This window comes from Rhincodon typus, chromosome 13 (assembly GCF_021869965.1).
Source record: "Rhincodon typus isolate 14 chromosome 13, sRhiTyp1.1, whole genome shotgun sequence".
Classification (NCBI taxonomy): Eukaryota; Metazoa; Chordata; class Chondrichthyes; order Orectolobiformes; family Rhincodontidae; genus Rhincodon; species Rhincodon typus.
Genome location: NC_063344.1, coordinates 2,272,891 through 2,300,626, shown reverse-complemented (window position 1 = coordinate 2,300,626; position 27,736 = coordinate 2,272,891). Strand labels below are relative to the sequence as shown.

General features: G+C 44.0%; 1 protein-coding gene across 1 annotated transcript in view; it reads left to right on the top strand.

Moving 5' to 3' along the window:
* The window catches only part of LOC109929177 (collagen alpha-4(IV) chain-like), a 223,939-nt gene that overhangs the window by 121,409 nt on the left and 74,794 nt on the right, over window positions 1-27,736 (top strand). The window contains exons 20-27 of the mRNA XM_048604477.1: window positions 10,356-10,451; window positions 12,213-12,374; window positions 14,504-14,596; window positions 15,565-15,719; window positions 16,882-16,954; window positions 18,036-18,142; window positions 21,929-22,112; window positions 25,868-25,930. Of these exons, the coding sequence (XP_048460434.1) occupies window positions 10,356-10,451; window positions 12,213-12,374; window positions 14,504-14,596; window positions 15,565-15,719; window positions 16,882-16,954; window positions 18,036-18,142; window positions 21,929-22,112; window positions 25,868-25,930 (933 nt within the window). The remainder of the gene's footprint in view (window positions 1-10,355; window positions 10,452-12,212; window positions 12,375-14,503; window positions 14,597-15,564; window positions 15,720-16,881; window positions 16,955-18,035; window positions 18,143-21,928; window positions 22,113-25,867; window positions 25,931-27,736) is intronic.

Sequence of the window (27,736 nt, the reverse complement as noted above, 5' to 3'; positions counted from 1 at the left end):
CATGGAAGTTGAAGGAATGGATAGTGCAGATGCTGGAAATCTGAAACAACAGAGAATGCTGGAGAAACTCAGCAGGTCTGGCAGTTCTGAAGAAGAGCCACAGGACTCGAAATGTTAACTCTGTTTCTCTCTCCACAGATGCTGCCAGACCTACTGAGTTTCTCCAGCATTCTCTGTGTTTATTGTGGAGGTTGAAGGAGTGCTTCAGTCTTGCTAGAAATTGGCTGTGTAACTTTTATCACATTTCATGGAGGGGTTCTCTGTCTGAGGCCCAGTGAGTTTTCTTGTGCTCTCATTCCAAACTTGCCTCATTACCTACTGACCATGCCCCTGTGACACACACTTGTTGATGCTAGCCTCCCACTAGTCGTAGCTGGAAGTATTTGTCACTGTTGGGGCGTCCTGGGAGTGTGACACCAGTGCCATTGTCTAAAAAGGCTGTTGTGCAGCAGGTCAAGCACTGTCATGGCAAAGAAGGCAAATATAGGAACATGGGAATTAGGAGCGGGAGTAGGCAATTCAGCCCTTCGAGCCCACACTGCCATTTAACACGACCATGGCTGATCTTAGCCTGGTCTCAACTCTACTCTCCTCCCTGCCTCCCACAGCCCTTTATGTTTCTGATGAAAAGCAGGATATCGATTTTTGCCTTGAAGCTGTTGATGGATTCTGCCTCCACTGCACTCTGGCACAGTTAGTTCCACAGATTCGCAATCTTCCAAGAGAAATAGTTTTTTTTTGATTGATTTGATTTGATTTATTATTGTCACATGTACCTAGGTATAGTGAAAAGTTTTGTTTCACATGCTGTACGGGCAGATCATACCATATGAAGTGGCTTAGGGTAATAGAACAGAGTGAGGAATAGAACATACAACATAGAACATAGAACAGTACAGCACAGTACAAGCCCTTCGGCCCATGATGTTGTGCCGAACTTTTACCCTAATCCTAAGGTCTATCTAACCTCCACCCCTAACTTATACTATCATCCATATGCCTATCTAATAGCCGCTTAAATGCCCCTAATGAGGCCGACTCTACGACCGTCTCCGGCAATACGTTCCACGTACCGACCACTCTCTGAGTAAAGAACCTACCTCTGACGTCTCCCCTATATCTACCTCCACTCACTTTAAAACTATGCCCCCTCGTAATAGCTACCTCCACCCGAGGAAAAAGTCTCTGGCTGTCTACTCTATCTATACCTCTGATCATTTTGTACACCTCTATCAAGTCACCTCTCATCCTTCGTCGTTCTAAAGAGAAAAGCCCTAGCTCTCTCAAACTTTCCTCGTAAGACCTTCACTCCATTCCAGGGAACATCCTGGTAAATCTCCTCTGCACCTTTTCCAACACTTCCACATCTTTCCTGTAATGAGGCGACCAGAACTGGACACAATACTCCAGATGTGGCCGAACCAGGCTTTTGTATAGCTGGAGCATAACTTAACGACTGGTGAACTCAATCCCTCTATTAATGAAAGCTAACACACCATATGCCTTCTTAACAACTCTATCCACCTGGGTGGCAGCTTTCAGAGAACTGTGAACATGAACCCCAAGATCCCTCTGCCCCTCACACTGCCAAGAATCTTTCCGTTAACCCTGTATTCTGCTTTCAAGTTTATCCTTCCAAAATGAATCACCTCACACTTTTCAGGGTTAAACTCCATCTGCCACTTCTCAGCCCAGCTCTGCATCCTATCAATGTCCCTTTGTAACCTAGAACAGCCCTCTGCACTGTCCACAACGCGACCCACCTTCGTATCGTCCGCGAACTATCTAATCCACCCCTCCACTCCTTCATCCAAATCATTTGCAAAAATCACAAATAGGAGAGGACCTAGGACAGATCCTTGTGATACACCACTCATAACTGAGCACCGTGTTGAATATTTTCCGTCCACTACCACCCTTTGTCTTCTAAGGGTCAGCCAATTCTGAATCCAATCTGCCACATTTCCCCCTCTTCCATGCCTCCTTACTTTCTGCATGAGCCTACCATGGGGAACCTTATCAAACGCCTTACTTAAATCCATGTATACCACATCCACTGCTCCACTTTCATCCACGTGTTTGGTCACCTCTTCAAAGAATTCAATAAGGTTTGTGAGGCATGATCTACCCCTCACAAATCCATGCTGCCTATCACAAATCAAACTGTGCCTTTCCAAGTGATCATAAATCCTATCTCTCAGAGCCCTTTCCAATAATTTGCCCACCACTGATGTAAGACTAACTGGCCTGTAAATTCCGGGATTATCCCTATTCCCTTTTTTGAACAAGGGAATGATGTTTGCCTCTCTTCAATCTTCCGGCACAATACCCGTGGACAGTGAGGACGAAAAGATCATCGCCAGAGGCCCTGCAATCTCTTCCCTCGCTTCCCATAGAATCCTTGGATAAATCCCATCAGGCCAGGGGGACTTATCTATCTTCAAGTTCCTCAAAATTCCTAGTACATCTTCCTTACTAACATCCATCTCCTGTAGCCTACCAGCCTGTTTCACACTGTCCTCCTCTACAACTAGGTCCCTCTCAATTGTGAATACCGAAGAAAAACATTCATTAAGGACCTCTCCTATCTCTTCAGGCTCCGTGCACAAATTCCCTTTACAATCTTTGATCGGCCCTACCCTTTCTCTGTCATTCTCTTAATCCTCACATACTGTAAAAAGCCTTGGGGTTTTCCTTGATCCTATCTGCCAAGGTTTTCTCATGCCCCCTTATAGCTCTCCTAAGCCCTTTCTTCAGCTCCTTCCTGGATAACTTGTATCCTTTTAGAGCCTTTCCCGTTACTTGTTTCCTAAACATTACATAAGCATCCTTCTTCCTCTTAACCAGTCGTTCAACCTCTCTTGAGAACCAAGGCTCCCTCACTCGACCGCATCTTCCCTGCCTGCTAGGGACAAACATATTGAGCACACGCAGTATGCATTTCTTAAACAATCTCCACATTTCAATAGTGCTCTTCCCTGACAGCATCTGTTCTCAATTTATGTTACCCAGTTCTTGCCTAACAGAATTGTAATTACCCTTCCCCCAATTATAAACCTTACCCTGCTGTACGTACCTATCCTTTTCCATGACTATTGTAAAAGTAACAGAGTTATGATCGCTACCGCCAAAATGCTCTCCTCCCAACAGGTCTAACACTTGGCCCGGTTCATTGCCAAGCACCAAATCCAAAGTGGCCTCACCTCGTGTTGGTCTATCTACATACTGTGTCAGGAATCCTTCCTGAACGCACTGGACAAAATCCGCTCCATCTAAACTATTACAAGTAAAATATTTCCAATCAATATTTGGAAAGTTGAAGTCACCCATGACTACAACCCTGTGACTTCGGCACCTTTCCAGTATCTGCCTCCCAATCCGCTCCTCCACTTCTCTGCAACTATTAGGGGTCTGTAAAAAACCCCCAACAAAGTGACTGCTCCTTTCTTGCTCCTGACCTCAACCCACACTGACTCTATAGACATATCACTCTCGAACTGCCTTTCAGTAGCTGCTATACTAGCCCTGACTAGCAATGCCACTCCCCTGCCTCTTTTTCCACCCTCCCTATTTCTTTTAAAGCATCTAAATCCCGGAACTTCCAACAACCATTCCTGTCCCTGAGTTACCCAAGTTTCTGTAATGGCCACAACATCATAGTTCCAAGTACCGACCCATGCTCTAAGTTCATCTGCTTTATTTCTGATACTTCTTGCATTGAAGTATACACACCTCAAACCACCTCTCTGTCCACAATTACGCTCCATCGACCGCATTTCTTTATTAACAACCTCACTCCCTGTTGTGTCTGTTGGAAGGCTGAATACCTCATCCTCTGAATTACAAATCCGGTTCCCGAACCCCTGCCAATCTAGCTTAAACCATCCCGCGTAGCTCGAGCAAACCTCCCTCCCAGGATATTTGTGCCCTTCTGGTTCAGGTACAACCCGTCCTTACTGTACAGGTCCCACCTTCCCCAGAATGTGCTCCAATTATCCACATAATGGAAGCCCTCCCTCCTACACCAGCCCTGAAGCCACGTGTTTCGCTGCACTATGTCCCTATTTCTTACCTCGTTATCTCGTGGCACTGGTAGTAATCCAGAGATAACTACCCTGTTTGTCCTGGGCTTCAGCTTCCTACCTAACTCCCTGTACTCGTTTTTCACATTCTCTGTCCTTTTTCTACCTGTATCATTGTACCGATATGTACCATGACTGCTGGTCGCTCAGCCTCCCCCTTAAGGATCTTGAAGATACGATCTGGCACCCGGGAGGCAACATACCATCCTTTCATCTCGTTCGCATCCACAGAACCACCTGTCTGTGCCTCTTACTATTGAATCCCCCACTACAATTGCTCTCCTATTCTCCCCCCTTCCCTTCTGTGCCACAGGGCCAGACTCAGTGCCAGAGACCTGTCCGCTATGGCCTTCCCCTGGTAGGTCGCTCCCCCCCAACAGTATTCAAAATGGTATACTTATTTTTGAGGGGAACGACAACAGGGGATCCCTGCACTGTCTGCCTATTCCCTTTCCCATTCCTGACAGTCACCCAGCTACCTTTTTCCTGTACCTTTGGTGTGACCAACTCCTTATAACTCCTCTCTATCACCCCCTCAGCCTCCTGAATGATCCGGAGTTCATCCAGCTCCAGCTCCAGTTCCCTAACACGGTTTTGGAGGAGCTGGAGTAGGGTGCGCTTCTTGCAGGTGAAGTCAGAGGGGACACCAGCAGTGACCCTTACCTCCCACATCCTGCAAGAGGAGCATGCAACTGCCCTAGCTTCCATTCCCTCTACTTTAGATTTCCAGAAGAATTTTTAAAAAAGCCTTACCTTACCGACCCTCCACACAGTCTTTTTTTGTTTGGTTAGAGGAGGAGGATGGGTAGGAGACACTACACGTGTAGTGTTTCGGGTTTAGCCAATTCCCGAATATATCAGTTCCTTCCCAGCTCACGTTCTCTCCACACACCTGCCGCTGAAAACAAGAGGAATACAATGTTACAGCTGCAGAGAAGGTGCAAAAAAAGCAAGATCAACGTTAAATTTGAAACTTGAGAGGTCCATTCACAAGTCTAAGAAGTTGTTCTTGATCCTGTTGGTACGTGTGTTTAAGCTTCTGTATCTTTTGTCTAATGGAAGAGGTTGAAAGAGATCATAATGGGTGAGAGGTGTCTTTGATGATATTGGCTGCCTTTCCAAGGTAGCGAGAGGTGTAAATAGAGTCAATGGATGGAAGGTTAGCTTGCGTGAGGGACTGGGCTGTGTTCACAACTTTCTGTAGCTTCTTATGGACCTGGGCAGAGCAGTTGCTATACCAAGCCACGATGCATATGGATAGAATACTTTCTACGGTGCATCTATAAAAGTTGGTAAGAGTCCTTGTGGACATACTGAAACTCCTTAGCCTCTTGAGGAGGTAGAGGTGTTGTTATGCTTTCTTGACCATCTTGTCAACGTCGGTGGTCCAGGACAGATTGTTGGTGATCATCACTCCTCGGACCGTCTCCACCTCAGTTCCATTGATGTAGATAGGGGCGTGTCCTCCATCTTGTTTCCTGAAGCCAATGACCAGCTCTTTTGTTTTGCTGATGCTGGGGCAAAGATTGTTCTCTTTACACCAAGCACTTTATCTCTTTCCTGTATTCTGCCTCGTCCTTGTTTGATATCCAGTCTACCACGGTGGTGTTATCAGTGAACTTGTAGATGTAGTTTGGATACAGTTATGAGTATACAGGGAGCATAGTCAGGGGCTGAGTATGCAGCCTTTTGGGGCACCGGTGTAGAGGATTACGGTGGAGGAGGTGTTGTTGTCTATTCTCACTGATTGCGGTCTGTGGGTCAGGAAGTTGAGGATCCAGTTGCAGAGGGCGGAGCAGAGACCTAGGCCTCGGAGTTTGGAGATTAGTTTTGTTGGAATTATAGTGTTGAACGTGGAGCTGTAGTCAATAAGTAGATACGGGTATCCTCAGTTTTGAACCTACCTCCTCTCACCCTATATCTATGCTGTCTTATTTGAGACTGTCCCACAAGGAGGAATATCTGTTCCACGTCCACCTTATCAAAGCCCTTCAGCATTTTATATACCTCAATCAGATCCCCCCTCATTCTTCTGAACTCCAAGTAGAAGCCCAAACTATTCAACCACTCCTTGTATGACAGCCCTTTCATCCCTGGAATCAACCTGGAGAACCTCCTCTGAACTTCCTCCAGTGACCCCATATCCTTCCTCAAGTAAGGAGACCAAAACTATGTACAATACTCAAGACGTGGTCTCACCAACACTTCATATATGGCACAGAGGAAATGGGTGCCCGGCTTTGCAGAGAGGTCCCTGGAGGTGCTACTGGACAGGGTGCTGCAGGCAAAGACCAGCAATGGAGACCATGACACCCAATCCATGCCAGCGTGGTCTGAGGCTGCCACCCAGGTCACTGTGGTCTCAGTTGTCTGGAGGAATGCCCAACGCTGTAGGAAGAGGACCAATTTCCTTCTCCACTGCACCATCTCCTCTCTGATACCTCACAGTCACTCTCTCTCTCTCCTAATGGAGCCACCTTCCACCAAGGCTCATAATCTACCACTCGGCTCAACACATGCAATGTCTTCCCTCACCCATCCGTTCTCTACACCTGCCCCACCCTCACCAAGACTAATAAATCTGCACTCCCTCTGTGCCTCCTACTCTGCATTGGGATCCTTCAACACTTATTCCCCCTTTGTACCAGCTGTATCAACCACTTCCATCTCACTCTGCTCCTCTCTCTCTCTCAGTCCAGTGGAAAATGACTGACAAAAGGACAGAAAGAGGCAAGGTGGGTGGTGGGGTGTCCAGCATTCATCTCCTCCCTCTCTGCACAGAGATGATCCTGATCATGCCCACCTTCAATGACTGATTGTGCCTGAGCCATTGCACTGACATTGGACACTGCCTTTGACTGACTGGCCTGGCATCCCCAGCCTAAAGGGTAGTTCCCATGTGACTTCACTGAGGGCTGCTTCCCTTAGACTTTGAGGCATGGCCATTTGGGTGAATCCATTTGGGGAGGTGATGGCCTAGTGGTATTATTGCTGGACTGTTAATCCAGAGACCCCAATAACGTTCTGGGGACCTAGTTTCGAATCCCACCATAGCAGATGGTGGAATGTAAGTTCAATAAATATCTGGAATTAAGAATCTAATGATGACCATGAATCCATTGTCGATTGTTGGGAAAAACCCATCTGGTTCACTAATGTCCTTTACGGAGGGAAGCTGCCATCCTTACCTGGTCTGGCCAACATGTGGTTGACTCTTAACTGCCCTCTAGGCAATTAGGGATGGGCAATAAATGCTGCCTAGCCTGCGTAGCCTACATCCCGTGAATGAATAAAGAAAACAAAAAGTGTTTTGCACATTACCTGCTAGCACACAGTGTGGGGATAAGATTGATATAGTTCGGTGCCGTCAAAAGACGAGGCTGTGATGCTCGCTCCTTGGGACCTCTATGATTCATCAACATCTCAGGCCATGCTCCCTCTTCGATGATCTCTCACATGGCAACCCTCGTCCAGCGGGACCTCCAGCTCCCAGGTGATAAAGCCGAGTGCCAGTTACCCTCCAACATGGCCAGAGCACATCAAACAGGCTGTGCAGGGTTCTGACCAGGGTTGGGGGTGTCATGGCTGGGATCTAATGATATAGCCAGGAATCCCAAGGGTCTGGTTGGTGGACAGTACTCTCTGCCTGTGTCAAGAGGGAGAATGTGAGAATGGAGAGGGTGAGAAACCCTGGGGAGAAAGAAACCCACCATGACACCTGCTGAAAATGATCCTTCACTGATTTCTGGTAAGATTCAGCCCATTCTCCACGTATCCACTCAAACAACATTGATCATAACCTTTCATAAACCTCACAACCTTTAAAAGGTATGTGAATGAGCATTTGAAATGTCATAACGTACAAGACTATGGGCCAAGTACTGGAAAGTGGGATTAGTGTTGATAGGCCAGTGTAGACTCAATGGGCTGAAGGGTCTCTTTGCTGTATGATTGCGACTGTGCATACCCCTCAGGTACCTCTGAGGTCACTCCTTCGTCTTCTTCATTCAAGAGAAAAGAGCTGCAGCTTGTCAATCCTTTCCTGATTTTTACACCCACACAGTTCCAGTCTCATCCTTGACAATTTCCTATGCACCCTCTCTGGAGCCTCTTTATCCTTCCTATAACAGGACAAGCAGAACTGTACACAGCACAAATAGTCTGGTCTAAACAAAGCTTGATAGAGTTTTAGCAGCAGTTCCCTATTTCTCAATTCTATCCCTTTAGAAGTAAAAGTTAGAATGCAATCTCATGGAGGTCTGAATGATGTGGGTTTATGGTGGATTTCATGTGACAACAAAAGCTAATTCATATTTCATTTCAATGGAGGGGAATCCAGGGAGGACTATTTCAATGGAGGGGAATCCAGGGAGGACTATTTCAATGGAGGGAGCTTCTCACTCCATCTTTTATGCTTTTGCTGAGCAGTGAGGTGGGTTTCTATCTGAGTTGTCAATATTGGGGAATAATACCACAACGCATCTTACTAATATCCACGTTCTGATCTTATCAAACACACTGAACAAGCTTAAGGTCAGAGCAGGGACCTGGTGTTTGCAGCACACTGCTTGCTGCAAAAGACCTCCATGTTGGATACTGGGCACCAACACACTCTCTCCATGGGCAATAGCCACACCCCCATCCACAGGCACTGACATCCGACATGTGCCAGTCTCTCAGAACCCTCCTGGCACATCTCAGATCCACTTCCAGGACACTCCTGCCCCTCAGTGCTGCCCCTTGCACTGTCCTGGGAACTCTCATTGTAATGCTGCTGTGCTCAGGGAACACCCCCCATCCCCCACCCCCTCCCCCCACAGCTCAGGGACTGCCCCAGGCTGTATCTCCTTCCAGGATCATCACTCCCTGTCAGAGCCTTCACTCACTCTGATCACTCACTCGCTCACTCTGATCACTTGCTCACTCACTGATCACTCGCTCGCTCACTCTGATCACTCATTCGCTCACTCTGATCACTTGCTCACTCACTGATCACTCGCTTGCTCACTCTGATCGTTTACTTGCTCACTCTGATCGCTTGCTCACTCACTGATCAAATGCTCGCTCTCTCTGATTACTCACTCGCTCACTCTGATCGCTTGCTCACTCACTGATCACTCGCTCGCTCACTCTGATCGCTCACTCACTGATCACTCGCTAGCTCACTCACTTAGCACTCGCTCACTCTGATCACTTGCTCACTCACAGATCATTCGCTCACTCACTCTGATCGCTCACTCGCTCACTCTGATCGCTTGCTCACTCACTGATCGCTTGCTCACTCACTGATCACTTGCTTGCTCACTCTGATCGCTCACTCGCTCACTCTGATTGCTTGCTCACTCACTTATCACTCGCTTGCTCACTCTGATCGCTCACTCGCTCACTCTGATCACTCATTCATTCTGATCCTACCCCGATATCCACAGCATCCCTACCTTACCTTGTGTTTTTATAGGTAGCAAGAGCTGCAGTTTCTGGAGTCAGAGTCACAGTGTGGAGCTGGAGGAACACAACAGGTCAGGCAGCATCAGACGAGTAGCAGAGTCAATGTTTCGGGTCGTCCTGACCCAAAATGTCGACTTTCCTACTTCTCTGATGCTGCCTGACCTGCTGTGTTTCTGCAGTTCCACACTGTGACTTGTGTTTTTGTACTTTGGCCCCTCAGCCAGAGATACTTGGTTCAACTTCCTGCTGCCATGCCATGCTGTCATGCACTGACACAAAGGGAGGATGCTTGTTGTGGCTGTCCTCAGCCCACAGTCACAACAAGGGAGTTAGCCTTCACTTGCAGGGGTTGGGGGGGAGGTCCTGGCACGGTGATTCAAGGACAGCCTCTGATACCAGCCCAGGCCCTGCTTGGATGGGAGGAGAGCAGGGAGCCAGGATAGGTTGTTAATGGGGCGCCTTGTTAAAATACAGCAAAAAATCTCGCTGGGAAGAACCTTCCAAAAAACTCAACACAACTTACACTAAGCCAAAAAAATTTAAGATTGAATCCATTGAGTTTTGTTTGCTTTTTTATGGTTATACTAACCATACTAGTTGTATCAGTAACACAGCTTCTGTAATTGCTGTGTTTATGTCTCAAGAGGGTGTTTGTTCCTCACCCTCACCTAGACTTGTACCTTACAGATACCTCACAATTAGTAACTGGCTTCCCGATTCAGGGAATGCTGATTGCTGTATATTCTGTTTAAAATATCAAGGGGAGAAAGGTTTGCTGCTAAAGTGAGATTAATTGTTCCTAATAAGTGTTGTTCTGTTTTGTAGGAGATGTAGGTAGACGAGGCTTCTCAGGCAGTATCGGTGAACGGGGACTGCCAGGACCCCCTGGTCAACAAGGCAGACCAGGTGTAACTGGATCAGGTAAGACTTTATCTTTAACCAAAACAGAAATTACTGGAGAAACTCTGTGGAGGGAAAACCAAGTCAGTGTTTCGGGTCTAGTGACCCTCCATCATGGACTGAAACATTAACTCTGCTATCTCCCCACAGATGCTGCCAGACCTGAGTTTCTGTTTCTGTTTCTGTTTCTGTTTCAGATCTCCAGCATCCTCAGTTATTTGCTTCATTCTTTGTTTTATTTAAGATTTTATCTTTAGCTTGCAATACAGACTGATCATGTCAATGTAAAAAGGTTTACAATACCACCTTTGTTAAGGAAATTGGTACTTTGTGACACGTGGTTAGCACATCATCCTTCAAGTTCTTGACCTTGGGGTCATTTGATTGGATGGTTAGAGATCTGTCAGTCTAAACCCAGAGGAAACCCACACTGACAGGGGCAAAATGTGCAAACTCCACATAGACAGTCACCCAAGGTTGGAATTGAATCGGGGTCCCTGGTGCTGTGAGGCAGCAGCACTGGCAACCACTGATGGAACACCTAGTCAAATGCCTTTTGACACTAGATCTACAGGGTCCCACTCTAAGTTGTCTGGCTCAATCAATTACTAAACTTCTGGGGAACCTTTGGGTAAACCTTCTTTGCCTGAAGGCAGGTCTGATCCACAGTGCCACAATCCCTACCTTGGGCAGGACTGTAGGTAGGTCCCAGCCCACTACAGCCTGTATAGGGATTGAATCTCATTCTGTTCACACCAATCTGAACCAGACGGCTCACCCAACAATTCTCATTTTACCTGTAAGTTGCAGCCTGGAGCTGTGGACAATGATGGTAGAGGCTCCAATTTCTTTCCATTATATGGACCAGGAATATCTCTCAATCTTCCCACCTGCTGCTGGCAAATGGCAGAAGGATTCTCTGATTGGTTCACAACCTATTTGACCATGTTATGAATTCACCTTCCTTAGTATGAACGTTACCAAAAATTGGCATTTCCTTCTTGTTTATTTTATGTAATAAAACGAAATATATATTACTTGGGTACAGTACCAATACCTAATTATTGGAGAGATTGCATGTAATTTTTCACAGTATAGCTTGCTGCCAACCTGGAAACAACTGAAGCCAGGTTATACACTACATTAGCTGCAAGTCATGTCCGGGGATAAATATTAGCTTTTGTAGTAAAAGGAAACCAGTTGCTACAATAGCATGCTTTAAATATGCCAGTGACACAGTGAACCAAAGGGTAGATCATTGAGCCAACCACCACTTTCTTCCACTACAGGCTGTCAAGAAAATAGTGACTAATATGTAGCAGTTCTCCTGTTTTGTAGATCACGACTGTCAGGAATAATGCTCACATTATGTACTGGGCAGGATAATTGACATTTTTTAACAATTCAAATTTACAATCTTCAGTATTACTGATACCACAGGAACAAGGACATTGTTAGTTTGTTATAAAAACATCGCAAATTTGAATCAAAAGCAGAAGTTGCTGGAAAAGCACTGCAGGTCTGGCAGCATCTGTGAAGAAAAATTCAGAGTTAAAATTTTAGGCCGAGTGATCCTTTCTCAGAACTTGAAAATTTGAATCATTGGCTATGCTTCCTTTCCCTTAGCTATATTTACTTGGTGTGGATTCAAATGAGAGTTTCATCCTACTTTTCACTTCTACTGCAATTATATTTGTCTCTTGTTAAAAGGCACATTGTTTGATATAGTTAGCAGCTGGTTCCTTTGATCAATTTACTTTTAAGGGTGTCTTTTCTTTGCAGGTTTACCAGGTCTTCCAGGGTTTCCAGGTTTTGATGGTCCTAAAGGAGAGGAAGGACAGAAAGGCAGTGCTGACTGTCCATTACCAAACATCATCCCAGGTCCTCGAGGGCTGACGGGTTCACCAGGTCCTCGAGGTCTCCCAGGTGTCAAAGGCAGCCCAGGTATATGAAAACATGGAGCTACTGTATTGCCAAGTTGCAAAGAACATGGTTTCTCCATACAACACCTCACTCGAAGTTAAATGTTGGAAAATGACAAACATGTAAACATTGAAATTCTTTTTCACAACCACAGACACGTGAAGAGATGTATGGTCTCAGAGTCATTAATATTGGTTCTTGACTGCATGAAGTCAAGTCAAATGAGACCTAGGAAGTCTCCTGCTCTTTACCATATGCCAAAACTGATAAATCAGTATTTTTCCAAATTTAACCTTAGTCAGAGGAAGCACCAAGTAGAGGAGGCACATAGAATATACCCTGGCTATCGTTAAGATTAGTTTGGTACTACTGCCGTTGATCAGCTGACTGAGTCCACAAAACATGGCTGCCATACTAAGCCTGGGTGAGTTGCTGAGGGAAGCAACAGACAACATATCCCACTTGACCAACCTAATTGTTAGAAGAACACAGCAACCCCAGGAATTCACTGTAAGAGCTAAACGGGGTGTGTTCTCAACCAACTATTTTTATCCATTTCATCAACAACCAAAATTTAAGGAATAGGTGGTTAGTTATGTACCCCTTTCCCCCCTCCTCCTTATTCCCCTCTTTTCACACAGTTTAATACTGGGGTGTTTAACATTTTAATGTGAGCGAACATATTTCATTTATTTTCTCACTCAAGAGGTCAATCAGCAAATTTCAGGAAAAATAATGTTAGACATGAGCTTTAAAATAAAAGTTGAGATATAAAGATAGCAATGCACTAGTTAAAAAAAGGCAAAGCAATAAATTGATGACTCAAAAATGAGTAATTATTAAAGATAGCTATTAAAAATTGCCAAGTAGCAGAACTAAATAATAAAATTTCTTTTGCCTTTTGAAACAGGGCAGTGAGAAAGATAGCGTAAGCCTATGTCTTGGTCACCAGGGAAGGGTCAGAATCTGAGTCTAGGCAAGAAGTTGGGTGTAACAACTAACTAACCTTGCATTCACCTCTGAAGGCCATACTCTGAGCTGGTGCTGGGGGAATTCATACAACAGTCAGGGTCAGAAGTGAGCTTCCTTTCAGCCAATGATTCCTCCTCATTTCCAGTCTCAGGCCTCACAGTCACACACACTCACACACACACACCTACACACACACTGGTTTCCTCACACACACTCTCTCGCTCACATAGCTACACACTCACACAATTCCTTGCACACACACTCTCACTCTCTCACTCACTGACATATCCCTTGGTCCCAGGAAGTCTATTCTGCCACCCGCTATGTAGTCTCAAGGGGCAGGTGCTGCGTGAAATGGTATCCTTCCCTGTCCAAAGGGCAAACACCCCCCCTCCCTCCGTTACCCCTGGCAATGTGTAGCCAGGAACATAAAGTCCCTCAGACCATGCTCTCACCAGGCCCTCAGCTGCTGGTGTCCAGGCCTCTGTCTGAATGAAACTGCCCAAGTTTGTTTTCCATTCAGTCACAGACCATTTCTCTCCCGCTTTTTACTGATACGGTCACCCATAAGGGTGACCAGAAATGGCCTTTGAAATTTTTAAAAATCACTCATGCTACATGGGTGTTGTTGGCTGGCCAGCATTTATTACTCATCCCTAGTTGCCCCTGAGAAGATGCTGTTTGCAGAATCATTACCCTCCAGCTGCCTGTATGTTAAACAGCAGAATCCAGCTTCAGGGAGAAAGAGAGACACTGGGCTGGCCAAACATTGATTATCCCAGATTGAAAACTTATCTCCCTGCAGACCGAGTTTCACTCCATATGGTGGGTGGGGACTCCCCTCAGCCACATCTTTAACCGTCATTGGACTCTGATGTGTGTCCTAGCTCTCTAACTGAACTGATGCAAGAGACCCTAATAAATTATCACTGTGAGGGTGTGGAGGGACTAATTAACTGGCTCTCACTCTGTCTTGTTTCTGCTGGGTGGTGTGAGGGAGTGGGGGAAGGGGGTTGTGAAATACTCTCTGAAATCTCTAAAACTTCAAGTTAGGAGTCCAGGTAACAGAATCCAAACCTAGGAAATAATCACAAAAAATGGGTCAAAAATTGTAACTGTGTCAAATAGAAACTTGTCTGTGTACACTGATCATTTATTTTGTCTGGATGAAAGTATAGGTTTCATTTGTGAAACAACGGGACCTCCAGGGTTACCAGGTCTGAAAGGTAACCAAGGAGCTCCGGGTCAAAAAGGAGTCCATGGTTTAAAAGGTAAATGTTAGATTTAATATCATTAGAAGGGACAAAGCCACAATTTTACAGTTAGAGTTAGGAAGAACTGCTAATGCTGGAGTCAGAGACAACACAGCGTGGAGCTGGAGGAGCACAGCAGGTCAGGCAGCATCAGAAGAACAGGAAAGCTAATATTTCTTCAGAAGAAGGGTCCTGACCTGAAACATCAGCTTTCCTGCTCCTCTGATGCTGCCTGGCCTGCTCTGCTCCTCCAGTTCCACACTGTGTTATCACAATTTTACAGCTATATCTTTTATAGACACCAATGACTTGTCTATTATAAATGACCTCAATTACTCTCCTAGTTAAATTCTGTAGTATAAAAGTGGTAGATAAAACATAGAAAAAAGGAGCAGCAATGGGCCATTGAGCGTTCTCCTCTATTTAATATGATCATGGCTGATCATCCAACTCAGTGCCCTGATCCCACTTTCTCCCCATTCCGTTTGATCCCTTTATCCCTAAGAACTATATGAAACAGCCTCTTGAAAACATTTAATGTTTTGGCCTCCACCACTTTCTGTGGCAATGAATTCCACAGGCTCACCACTCTTTAGGTGAAGACATTTCTCCTCATCTCAGTCCTAGATGACCTACTCTGTATCCGTAGACTGTGACCCCTGTTTCTGGACTCTCTGGTCATTGGGAATATCCTTCCTGTATTTGCCCTGTCCACTTCTGTTAGAATTTTATAAGTTTCTATGAGATCCCCCGATTCTTCTGAACTCCACTGAATAAAGTTCTAACCGATCCACTCTCCCTTCATATGTCAGTCCTGCCATCGCAGGAATCAGTCTCATTAGAACCAATTTTGTCTATAACCAAAGCCAAAAATAAGTTTAGTGTTTAAATAAGATCTAGAGAGTGAATATTTCTTCCTGTTCATTATAAAATTAGTAAAATTAAATTCATTTTCCTTTGTGTTAACACTGACTTTTATTGGATAGGAGATCCAGGGGACTGTGCCTGTCTTCCGGGTTTGCCAGGATCCCCAGGAAATCCAGGTAGGCCAGGCATTCCCGGAAATCCTGGAAATCCAGGAAGAAAGGGAGAGCAGGGTGACCGTGGACCATCTGGACCAGCTGGATTGCCAGGACTTCCTGTGAGCAGTGTTCATTATTAATAAATGGTCTGAGATAGACTTAGAATTGCTGAGAAGTAACATCAATTATATGCTTTGAATCCTGTTAATTTAGCTAATTATTTTTTAAAACCAGGAATAGATTATTGAGTGTATTAATATTTTGATTCTGATAGATATACTGAATATTGCACCTGGCAATTGTTACTTCAGCATCAATACTTTGAGAGGCATAGGACTGGCAGATATAAGCATAATAGTTCTGTTCTTCATAGCTCACATCCAAAATCAGTTTTGATTGAGGGGATTAAAGATATATGTGGAATGTTTTTTGAGATGGCTCAATCTAGCTGCAAATTGACACCAGTCTATTGCATAAAATACTGATAATGAAACTTAAATTGTCAAAGAAGTACTCATATTTGGGGATGAAGTGCTGTCCTAGAATTGAAAATGTATTCATCATTGAGATTCATCATTGAGAGTAGAGATTTTTGAGGGGTATCTAATCCACGGTATTTCTGATATTGGGAGAGCTAGTACTCACTGCTGTTTCATTTCCCAGCACAGACTCTGCTATAGGAAAGATGTTGTTAAACTTGAAAGGGTGCAGAATGATTTACAAGGATGTTACCAGGATTGGAGGGTTTGAGCTGTAGGGAGAGGCTGAATAGGCTGGGATTATTTTCCCTGGAGCATTGGAGGCTGAGGATTGACTTTATAGAGGTTTATACAACCATGACGGACATGGACAGGGTGAATAGCCAAGGTCTTTTTCCCAGGGTAAGGGAGTCCAAAACTAGAGGGCATAGGTTTAAGGTGAGAGGGGAAAGATTTAAAAGGGACTTCAAGAGCAACTTTTTTACACAGAAGGTGGTGCATGAATGGAATGATCTGCCAGAGGAAGTGGTGGAGGCTGGTACAATTACAACGTTAAAAGACATCTGGTTGGGTATATGAATAAGACGGGTTTGGAGGGATATGGCTAAATGTTGGCAATTGGGACTAGATTTTGGGAGGATATCTGGCGGGCATGGATGAGTTGGACCAAAGGGTCTGTTTCTACGCTGTACAATTCTATGACTCTGACTCTCCATAATTTGAGAATAATTAAAGAAACTGCCACAGAATGAAAGAAGACAATGCTAGTTCTCAATCTGCCTATCATTATTTTTATCCATAGGGACCTTCTGGAAGGCAAGGCCCTCCTGGTGCAAAGGGACACAAAGGAATATCATCACAGGTCGCAAAGAAAGGTAATTCTGGCATTAAGTTGTGAAAACACCAACCAATAATTTTTTTAAACATCTGAAATTAAAACGTTTGACGTTACAATCTACATTATAATGAATATTAACATTATGTCCACTACAACTTGAGGATGAACATGGCACTATGTACAGTACTGGTTGCTGTACTGACAGAAGAATGTTAATACATCAGAAGAAATTCAGAGAAGTACCAAACCAATATCTAGAATGAGCAGACTGTGCTTTGAGGAAAGGTGGACAGGCTGGGCCTCTATCCTCTGGAGTTTAGAAGAGTCAGAGGTGACTTAATTAAAACATATAAGGTCCCGAGGGGACTTGACCAGGTGCATGTGGAAAGGATGTTTTGTCTTGTGGGAGAGTCTAAAATTAGGGGTCGCTGTTCAAGTGTAAAGGGATGTCAATTTAAAATAGAGGTTAGGAAACATTTTCTTCTCTCACAGGGTTGAGAGTCTTTGGAATTCCCTTCCTCAAAAGCCAATGAATGCAGAATCTTTAAATATTTTAAAGGCAAACATAGATAGATTCTTGATGACCAAGGGGATGAAAGATTATCAGGATCATGCAGGGCTGTAGATTAAAGTTATAATCAGATTAGCTATGATCTTATTGAATGGCCGAATGGCCTACTCATGTTCCTTATTCATCAACTTTAACTTTTAAAGTTGAGGTTGATGTACATTGTGGAGTCATTCTGGAGTCAGTTTTCATCTGTATCTATCAATATTAATCCTGAATCTAAATTATTTTATTCGCCAAATCGCTGATGTCCCTGTTCTTAACTTGCATTATGTCTCATTCACTCTTCACCCTGTGTTCACTGACCTATATTGGCACCTGGTTAAGAAATATTTCAATTTTTAAAATTCTTATCCCTATTTCCAAAACTCTCCATGACTTGAACCCTACCTGCAACAACAGTAAATCGTGTTTATATTTCATCCTTATTGTAATAAAATTTCACAAGCTGCTTTGTAAGAACATTACAAAACAAAATTTGATTCTGAGCAACATAACTTTACATCACATCTAAAAGACAGTGAAATATTTTTATAATTCCCTTTGACAGGAGAGAAAGGAATTCGAGGTAATCCAGGACCTCCAGGTGTTGTTGGAAGAGCTGGAGAACCTGGTCAACATGGAATTCCAGGACCTATTGGCTTACCGGGAATCCCAGTGAGTATTTCAAACTCAATGTTGCTGTTGATGCTGGAAATCTGAGATGGAAAGAACAAAAAATATTGGAAATTCTCAGCAGGTCAGGAAAATAGTGCTGAAGTTGATCAGCTGTGATGTAGTTGAACAGAACAGGTGTGATGAGTTGAATGACCTACACCCACTCTTGTTTCCCCATGTTCCTGTCATCATCTGTGGAGACAGACACAGAGTTTAGAGCAGGAATTTTACTAGCAGTGGCAATGAATTCACACTCATTCACATTGAATTCCATCTGCTCTGTTCTAGCCCATTCACTCACACTGTCCAAGTCCTCTTAAAACCTCCATCCATCCTCATCACAACATGTGTTCTAACCCAGTTTAGTGTCATCAGCAATTTTAGAAATGTTACAATTGATCCTCACATGTAAATCATTGATATAGATTCTGAATTGTTGTGGACCTAGCTCTGACCCTTATGTACCCCCTTGACTCCTTAAATACTGAAGCAGTCCATGTCCAAATGCAGCAAGACCAGCAAAATATCCAGGCTTGGGCTGCCAGGTGGTGAGGAACATTTACAACACACAGATTGAGCTGCTATTTCATAGATGTAGCTACAGTTTGACTGAGTTTTGGAGCTGTGTATCTCTACATTTAAGCAGGAAAGGCAAAAACAAAAAAAAAATCATTCAGATAGTTTCTTTAATTCAGCCTTGTTAATGTTATTTTCCTATTTGTTACTTGGTTTTGCTTCATCTGTCTTCTACTTTTGCTTACTACTCTTTTACTGCCTTTTACTAGTTTTGCTTCCTCTTAAGTCTGAGCTCCTTCTACGTTCCCATCCACCTGCCAATCTAGTTTAAATCCTCCCCAACAGCACTAGTGAATCTCCCCCTTAGTCCTTGTCCTTCTAAGATGTAAGCTGTCCATTGGGAGTACAGGTCCTCCTTGCCCCAGAGCTAGCCCTAATGCTAGAGGAATCTGATGCCGTTTCTCCTTCACCAGTTTCCAGCCATGTGCTCAATTAATTGATTCTCTGATTTCTATCCACACTAGCACATGGGTCTGGGAGTGACCTGAGATTACTGCTCTGGGAATCCTGCTTTTCAATCTCCTTCCAAACTCCTGAAAATATGCTTCCTGGACCAAAAATGAACAAGGAACAAGTGACCTTCTTGAGCTTGCTCCGCCATTCAATATGATCATGACTCTGACTTTCACCTTGACTCCACCTTCCTACATATCTCCAATAACCTTTCATCCCCTTGAGAACTCAGATTCTACCTACCTCAGCTTCAAAAATATGTAAAGATTCTGCATCCACCGCCTTTTGAGGAAACAAATTCTAAAGGCTCCCGAATGAGTCCCACTCTCCAGCCCTATCTCCACAGCCCTCTAACGTCATCCCTTTCAAATATATATCCAGTTCTCTTTTGAAACCTTCTGTTGAATCTGCCTCCACCACTCTCCCAGGCAGTGCATTCAAAATCCTAATAACTCTCCGAGTAAAGAAGCTTCTCCTCATCTCACTCGCTGACAATCTTGAACCTTTGATCCCTATTGTTTCCAATGGTCTCGAAACAAAGGAATAAGCTGGACCACCACTTTTCTCTTCAGTTTTCCATTCTGGACAATGTTGATGGCAATAGTTCCTCAGAGGAGTGCAATCAGAACCAAGTCAGTTGCACCATGAGCAGCTCAGCTGAATAGGAGGAGAGAAGGAAGAGTGGAAGGACAAGGACAGTACTGAGTAATAGAGTCATAGATGAAAAGAGACCCTTTGGTTTAAGTCGTCCATGCTGACCAGATATCTTAAATTAATCTAGTTCCATTTGCCAGCATTCGGCCCATATCCTTTTAAACCCTTCCTATTCACATATCCATCCAGATGTCTTTTAAATGATGTAAATGTTCCAGCCACTGCCACTTCCTCTGGCAGATCATTCCATATGCGCACCACCCTCTGTGAGAAAAGGTTGCCCCTTTTATATCTTTCCCCCCTCACCTTAAACCTACCCCCTCTAGTTTTGGACTCCCCCACCCTGGGAAAAAGACCTTGGCTATTCATCCTATCCATGCCCTTCATGATTTTATAAACCTCTATGAGCTTCCAATGCCCCAGGGAAAATAGCCCCAGTCTATTCAGCCTCTCTCTATAGCTCAAACCCTCCCCCCCGGCAACATCCTTGTACATCTTTTCTGAATCCTTTCAAGTTTCACAACATCCTTCCTGTAGTAGGGAGACCAGAATTGCACACAGTATTCCAAAAGTGGCTGAACCAATGTCCCGTACAGCCGCAACATGACCTCCCAACTCCTTATCAATCTCAGCACCTGTTACAATGAAAATATATGTCTGGATCAAACCCTCCATCCCTGGGAATACCCTTGAAAATCTTTTCTGCACCCTTTCAAGTTTAACAACATCTTTCCTATAGCAGGGAGACAAGAATTGAACACAGTATTCCAAAAGTTGGCCTAACCAATGTTCTATACAGGTGCAACATGACATCTGACTCCTATATTCAATGCACTCACCAATAAAGACATAGCTTTCTTCACTGCCCTTTCAACCCGCGACTCCACTTTGAAGGAACTATGAACCTGCACTGAAGGTCTCTTTGTTCAGCAACACTCCCCAGGACCTTACCATTAAGTGTATAAGTCCTACCCTGATCTGCCTTTCCAAAATGCAGCACCTCACACTTATCTAAATTAAACTCCATCTGCCAATCCTTGGCCCATTGGCCCATCTGATGAAGGTCCCGTTGTACTCTGAGGTAACATTCTTCGCTGCCCACTACAGTTTTGATATCATCTGCAAACTTACTAAAACCTTTCCTCCTATGTTCACATTCAAGTCATTTATATACATGATGAAAAGCAGTGGATCCAGCACCGATCCTTGTGGCACACTGCTGGTCACAGGCCTCCTCCTCTGAAAAACAACCCTCAACCACTACCCTCTGTCTTCTAACTTCAAACCAATTTTGTATCCAAATGGCTAGCTCTCCTTGGAATCCATGTGATCTTACCTTGCTAACCATGTCTACCATGCGGAGCCTTGTTGAATGCCTTGCTTAAGTCCATACACACAACATCCACCGCTCTGCCCTCATCAGTCTTCTTTGTCACTACCAAAAAAACTCAATCAAGTTAGTGAGACACGATTTCCCATGTTGACTATCCCTAATCAGTCCTTGTCTTTCCAAATACCTGTAAAACTTGTCCCTCAGGATCCCCTCCAACAACTTGCCCACCACAACATCTGGCCCAACAGCCCGGTGGGAAGCTCACTCCCACGTAAGCCACTTGGTAAAAACTGTAATTGTCTCCCAGCAACGCCACTGGACAAGGTAAACACACATATTACAAAAGAGCTGGCCACATTGGGGCGATGATTCTGGCCCTCTGCACAGGTAAAGGTAAAGTCACCATAGTCCCAGAGGACCATAGAGCTGATCCCGTATTAGGGACAGATGACTGATGGTGGTTTAATGTGAGGGTCACCACACTTCAGGTGGGAGGGAGAGGTTGAGAAGGAGAGTCCTTAATGGCAACCTTTGAGCTGGTGTGGGAATTGAACCATACTGTTGGCAAAGTTGAAACCAGTCGGGTTCTAGTGAATCCAGGTGCTGGGGTGGATACATTACCTGGGTGAATTTAACTTGCCAGCTGACAAATTTCTGCCACGTGGTGTTAAAATGATCAGGTAGGAGGATAAAATCCCTCTCCGCAACTTTTCCCTTGCTCCAGTAACGAAGTATCTCGGTATCATTGATTGTGTTTATATCTCCCGCAGGGTGAATCAAAGTGTGGATCTCGAGGGGAGAAAGGTTTCCAGGGCCACGCAGGGTCTCCTGCACTGCCAGGACCACCCGGACCCCCAGGTGTGGGTTACCCTGGTCTGAAAGGACAAAGTGGCCCTGTTGGAGATCAAGGGTTTACAGGCGAACAGGGTTCTAAAGGACAGAAAGGCCAGAAAGGTAATGCATCAAATATACCATGCAATGATTTTCAAAAGTAACATTGTTCTGTAAATCTGTCCTTTATTGTCATATATCATTTCAGACATCTTTAACTAAACTCTTCAGAGATAGCATCATATAGTAAAAGAGGACTTCCAGTCCATCAACACACAAATACTCTAAATCGACACGAGTCCTGTTTTCTAGCACTTGGCCCATAGCCTTGAAAGTTATGATACTTCAAGTGCTCATCCAAGTTCTTGTTAAAGGGTGTAATGTTTCATGCTTCAACTCTTCTCCCTGGCCGTGCATTTCAGACACACAACCACACCATTTATGTAATGACACACCTCTGGAGCAGGTAGGACTTGAACCAGGACCTCCTGGTCCAGACACAGGGACACTTCTAGCAAACATTATGCTGTAATGCCTCATGTTGTAATTCATGAATGTTATGGGTCCTAACAGCAATTGCTGAACACATGCCCATTTCCCACCTTAATGAACAAATAGATGGAAGGCGTTATCAATACTGGCACTAATAAGCAATTCTGATCACTAACCAGCTGCATGTCTATCCTAAGTTTGGCTTTCTCCAGAGCTATTCGTTGACAATTCATTGCAGCCTTGATCTAGGCACGGTGATAAACTTGATGTCAGAGGAGACAGATGAGTAAAACTCACAGGGTATCAAAGCAGTTGTGGCCTCAGTGTAGCACTAAGAAACCCAATAAAGCTCAGGATGATGGGGGTCGATTGTAGCATCTGCAATAATTTGTCCCTACAAGAGTAGGATGATTATGGTTGTTGGAAATCATTTGTTGAAGACTTAGGAGGTCTTTGCCAGTGTTTCTCAGGGTACCACCCTCTGTTCAATCATACTCAACTGCTTCAGCCATGACTTTCAGTTTATCAGGTTAGGACTTGGCTGTTTGCTTGTGATTGTATAATATTAAGAATCATTGCTGAATCTCCTACAATCACCAGTTAACAATTGGCCAGAAGACTAATTGTACAAACAGTCAAAGTGAAAGCATGAGCAATTTGTTTCCTGACTGACTTCCCATTATCTACAATATTTCAGTCAGAACTGTGAAGGAACAAAAGTGTGACTGGTCAAAATGAATACAAATGTAAGAACACTCCAGACTCTGACACCAGATAGAGCATATCACTTCAGTAGATGTCCTTGCAAGCTAATTCAGCGAAAGAGCTGGCACAGACATGATGGGGTGAATGGCCTCTTTCTTTGCCATGTGAGTTTTTATGTTATTTCTTAAGGCATTTATACAAACGACCAGATGCTGCTGTGTGTGCAGTATACACTCACTACGGAATGCACTGCAGCAAATCACCACATTTACTTCCGAAGCAGTTCCAGGCTCTGCCATCAACACCGCCTAAAGGACCAGAGCATCATTGTGAGGGCATCATTCACCTCATTCACCACCCTGAATCTTCATTCCTTCATCATTGATGTGACAACATCCCTGGTACTGTATCCATAACAGCATTGTGGGATCACTTTGTGCCAAAACCAGGCATGGATGCAACACCTGAGAGAAGTGTTATGAAGGCTTAGTCTTTCATATTTTTAGAGAGCTTGAGTTTTAAAAGATTATGGAGAAATGTATTTATTCCAAGTTCTGTGGACACTGGGGTGGATTTACTTTTATTTTAAGTGACTTTAGACATTTGAACAATGTTTGTTTCAAAAAAGTATTTCTGGAAACCACATGGTTTCAGCTAATTACTGGATTTGTTTTCTGGAGGTCACCTACTTGTATTTCTCAGTGCCGGAGAACTAGTTTTGGTTTGAAAGTTTTTTGAATGAGGTGGGAGTTGGTGTCCAGCCTGCTGAATGAAAGGAGCTTCCCAGCTCAACTCTCCAGTTCCTGAACAAGCCCAGTGGGGGACAGGGCTCTCACTTGAGCAAAGTCATCTTAATGTTGTGTGCATTGGAGCATTCTGAAGGATTGACATTTATACTTTCATGTTTCAAATTGTGTTAATGAGCTTTACATTTTTGCCCAATAAATCCTGTTCGACAATAGATCAATAATTTTGTTGTTTATTAACACAATCTGATTGATGGATATTTTTATTCTAAGCCTAATAGAAATAAAGTATGCAGTTGGCTATGTCATTATCATCATTATCTATATCTCCCATTGGCTCTGAAATGGCCCAGTATATGCCACTTATTGAAGGGCAATTAATGATGGGTAACAAACATTGGCCTTGTCAATGACACCCACACACCTCAAAAGAACAAAAGTTATTATCATGTTTTCATCTCTTAACAAGAATGAGAAATGTAACAATGGGGAAGGTGCAGATCATTGAAGGTGACAGGGCAGCTGGAGAGAGCAGTTAATAAAGTATACAGTGTTCTCAGCTTTATACAATACAAGGGCAGGGAGATGATGTTGAACTTGTACAAGACACTTGTTAGACCTCAGCTGGAATATTATGTACAGTTGTAGGTGCTACGTTATCGGAAAGATGTGAATGTATTGGAGAGAGTGCAAAAGTGATTTACAAGAATGGTTCCAGGAATGAGAAACTTCAGTGATGAGGATAGATTGAAGAAGTTGGGACTGTTCTCATTGGAGAGGAGAGGGTTGAGAAGAGATTTGATAGATATTTGCAAAATCATGAGCAGGCTGGACAAAGCAGAAAGGGACAAGCTGTTCCTGCTTGTAAAAGGAACTAGAATGAGAGGGGCATTCAAAATGACGGCAGAAGAAGCAAAGGTGATGTGAGAAAAAACATTGACACATAAGTTCAATAAGTTCACAGCAAGTAGTTAGGGTTTGGAACGTACTGCCTGGAAATATGGTGGATGTTGACTCAACTGAGGTATTTAAGAGGTAATTGGATGGTTATTTGGATAGAAGTGGTGTTCAGGGATGTGGGGAAAAGGAAGGAGTAAGGTGCTTGATGATAGAACCTGTGCAGACACAATGGTTATCTTCTACACCATTATAATTCTGCGATTCTGTGAAATTAGTAAGTCAATAAAACATTTAAATTAATGTTGTGACCAGTAGAAGAGTGGGACAAGAAGGAGGTAGTACACTCATCCCAACCTGGTCGTTACAAATGACAGGAAAACTCTACTGGACACATCAAGGCAGCCAGTCATCCCCAAGGATGGAATCAAGCAGCTCAAGAACTTCATAAAAACTGAAAGAACTGCAGATGCTGTAAATCAGGAACACAAACAGAAACAAAAACAAAGTTGCTGGAAAAGCTCAGCAGGTCTGGCAGCACCTGTGAAGGAAAAAACAGAGTTAACGTTTCGGGGCCAGTGACCCTTCCTCAGAACAGACTCGAAACATTAACTCTGATTTTTTCTTCACAGATGCTGCCAGACCTGCTGAGCTTTACAAGAACTTTGTAGTTTGATTGTAATTTGTATAATCTTGTATATCAATGTGGGTTTGATTTTAATTCTCAGCCAAAGGGATGTGTGCTGTGTGTAATACTGCAGACTTGGACTTGGAACCTAGGTTATTTCAATAAATCAATAATTTTGTTGGAAGTTGGAAAGCTGAAATAATTCCCCATATGTCGAGTTCTTAAACCCATATGAACTCTTAACTCCAAAATCCTGTATGAGTGTGCTCCAAGGTGAATGTTTATCAGATTTAGATTGGGCAAACATATACTTTCTAATAATATGTGAACCTGTATATGCAAGCTGTGATTAATTAATGGAGCTGTGTGATTAAATGAATTATTTTAAAACATTTTTTCTTTTCTTGCAGGTGATTCTTCATGTCCAAGAGTCCAAGGACAACAGGGTCCAAAAGGATTGCCAGGGCCACCAGGTATTTTGCTTTCAATAAATCCAGTTGGATTATTGCATTTCAAAATAAGCGATTAAGAAACCGATGAAGTAAATGTTAGAGGTAGAATGAACAGAATAAATGTGGTTGAAGTACTCAGAAGCCAGAAAATGAACATTTAAGGTCTTGAGTCTAATATCCTCTTAGTTCTGTTACTGCCTTCTTATCTATGCACTCTTCTGAACATACTTGAGATGAGAAAATGAATCTGAATATCAGCTAGCTATTTAATATTCTAATGCCTCAGATTGAATCTTCAGGATTCTTAAGGGGGAGGGAGAGCAGCCAGAAGTCATGGTATGCATTGGCACCAATGACATAGCTAGGAAACAGGATGAGGACCTGAAAAGTGATTATGGTGAGTTAGGATGGAAGCTGAAAGCCAGGACGAGTAGAGGAGTAATCTCAGGATTACTATGGGTGCCACGGGCTAGCGAGGCTAGAAACAGAGAGAGAGTGCAGCTGTACACATGGCTACAGAGCTGGTGTAGGAGGGAAGGCTTCAGGTTTGTGGATCATTGGGATACCTTCTGGGGAAGGTGGGACCTGTACAGGAAGGACAGGTTGCACCTGAACTGGAGGGGCACCAATATTCTGGGTGGGAGGTTTGCTAGAGCTCTTCGGGACGGTTTAAACTAGTTTGACAGGGGGATGGGAACCGGAGGTACAGATCAGAGGATAGGGTAGCCAGTGTACAGACAGATAGAGCAAGCAGAGAGTCTATGAGAAGGATAAGCAGTTGATAGGGCATTGTTGCAGTCAGTGTGACGGGTTGATGTGTGTCTGCTTCAATGCAAGAAGTGTCAGGAATAAGGGTGACGAACTTACAGCATGGATCAGTAATTGGAACTATGATGTTGTGGCCATTATGGAGACTTGGATAACACAGGGGCAGGAATGGTTGTTGGATGTTCCAGGGTATAGATGTTTCCTGCTCCTCTGATGCTGCTTGGCCTGCTGTGTTCATCCAGCTCTACACCTCCTAAGTGCAAATAGTTTGGATGGAGCAGATTTTGTCAGGTATGTCCAGGAAGGATTTCTGACTCAATATGTAGATAGACCGACTAGAGGGGAGGCCATATTGGATTTGGTGCTTGGCAACGAACCAGGTTAGATGTCAGATCTCTCGGTGGGAGAGCATTTCGGTTATAGTGATCACAACTCCCTGACCTTTACTATAGTCGTGGAGATGGATAGGAGCAGATGGTATGGGAAAGTATTTAATTCGGGGAGGGGGGATTACAATGCTATTAGGCAAAAACTACAGAACACCAATTGGGATCAGATGTTCTGAGGGAAATGCACGATAGAAATGTGGAGGTTGTTCAGGGAGCAGTTGCTACAGGTACTGGATAGGTTTGTCCGACTGAGGCAAGGAAAGGATGGTAACGTGAAGGAACCTTGGATGACAAGACATGTGGAACACCTAGTCAAGAGGAATAAAGAAGCTTACTTAAGGTTGAGGAAGCAAGGATTGGTCAGGGCTCTAGAGGTCTACAAGGTAGCCAGGAAGGAACTGAAGAATGGACTTAGGAGAGCTAGAAGGGAGCATGAGAAAACCTTGGCGGGTAGGATCAAGGAAAACCCCAAGGCGTTCTATACTTATGTGAGGAACAAGAGGATGGCCAGAGTGAGGGTAGGGCCAATCAAGGATAGTGGAGGGAACTTGTGTGTGGAGTCAGAGGAGGTAGGGGAGGTCCTTAATGAATACTTTGCTTCCGTATTCACCAGTGAGAGGGACCTTGACGTTTGTGAGGACAGCATGAAACAGGCAGATATGCTTGAACA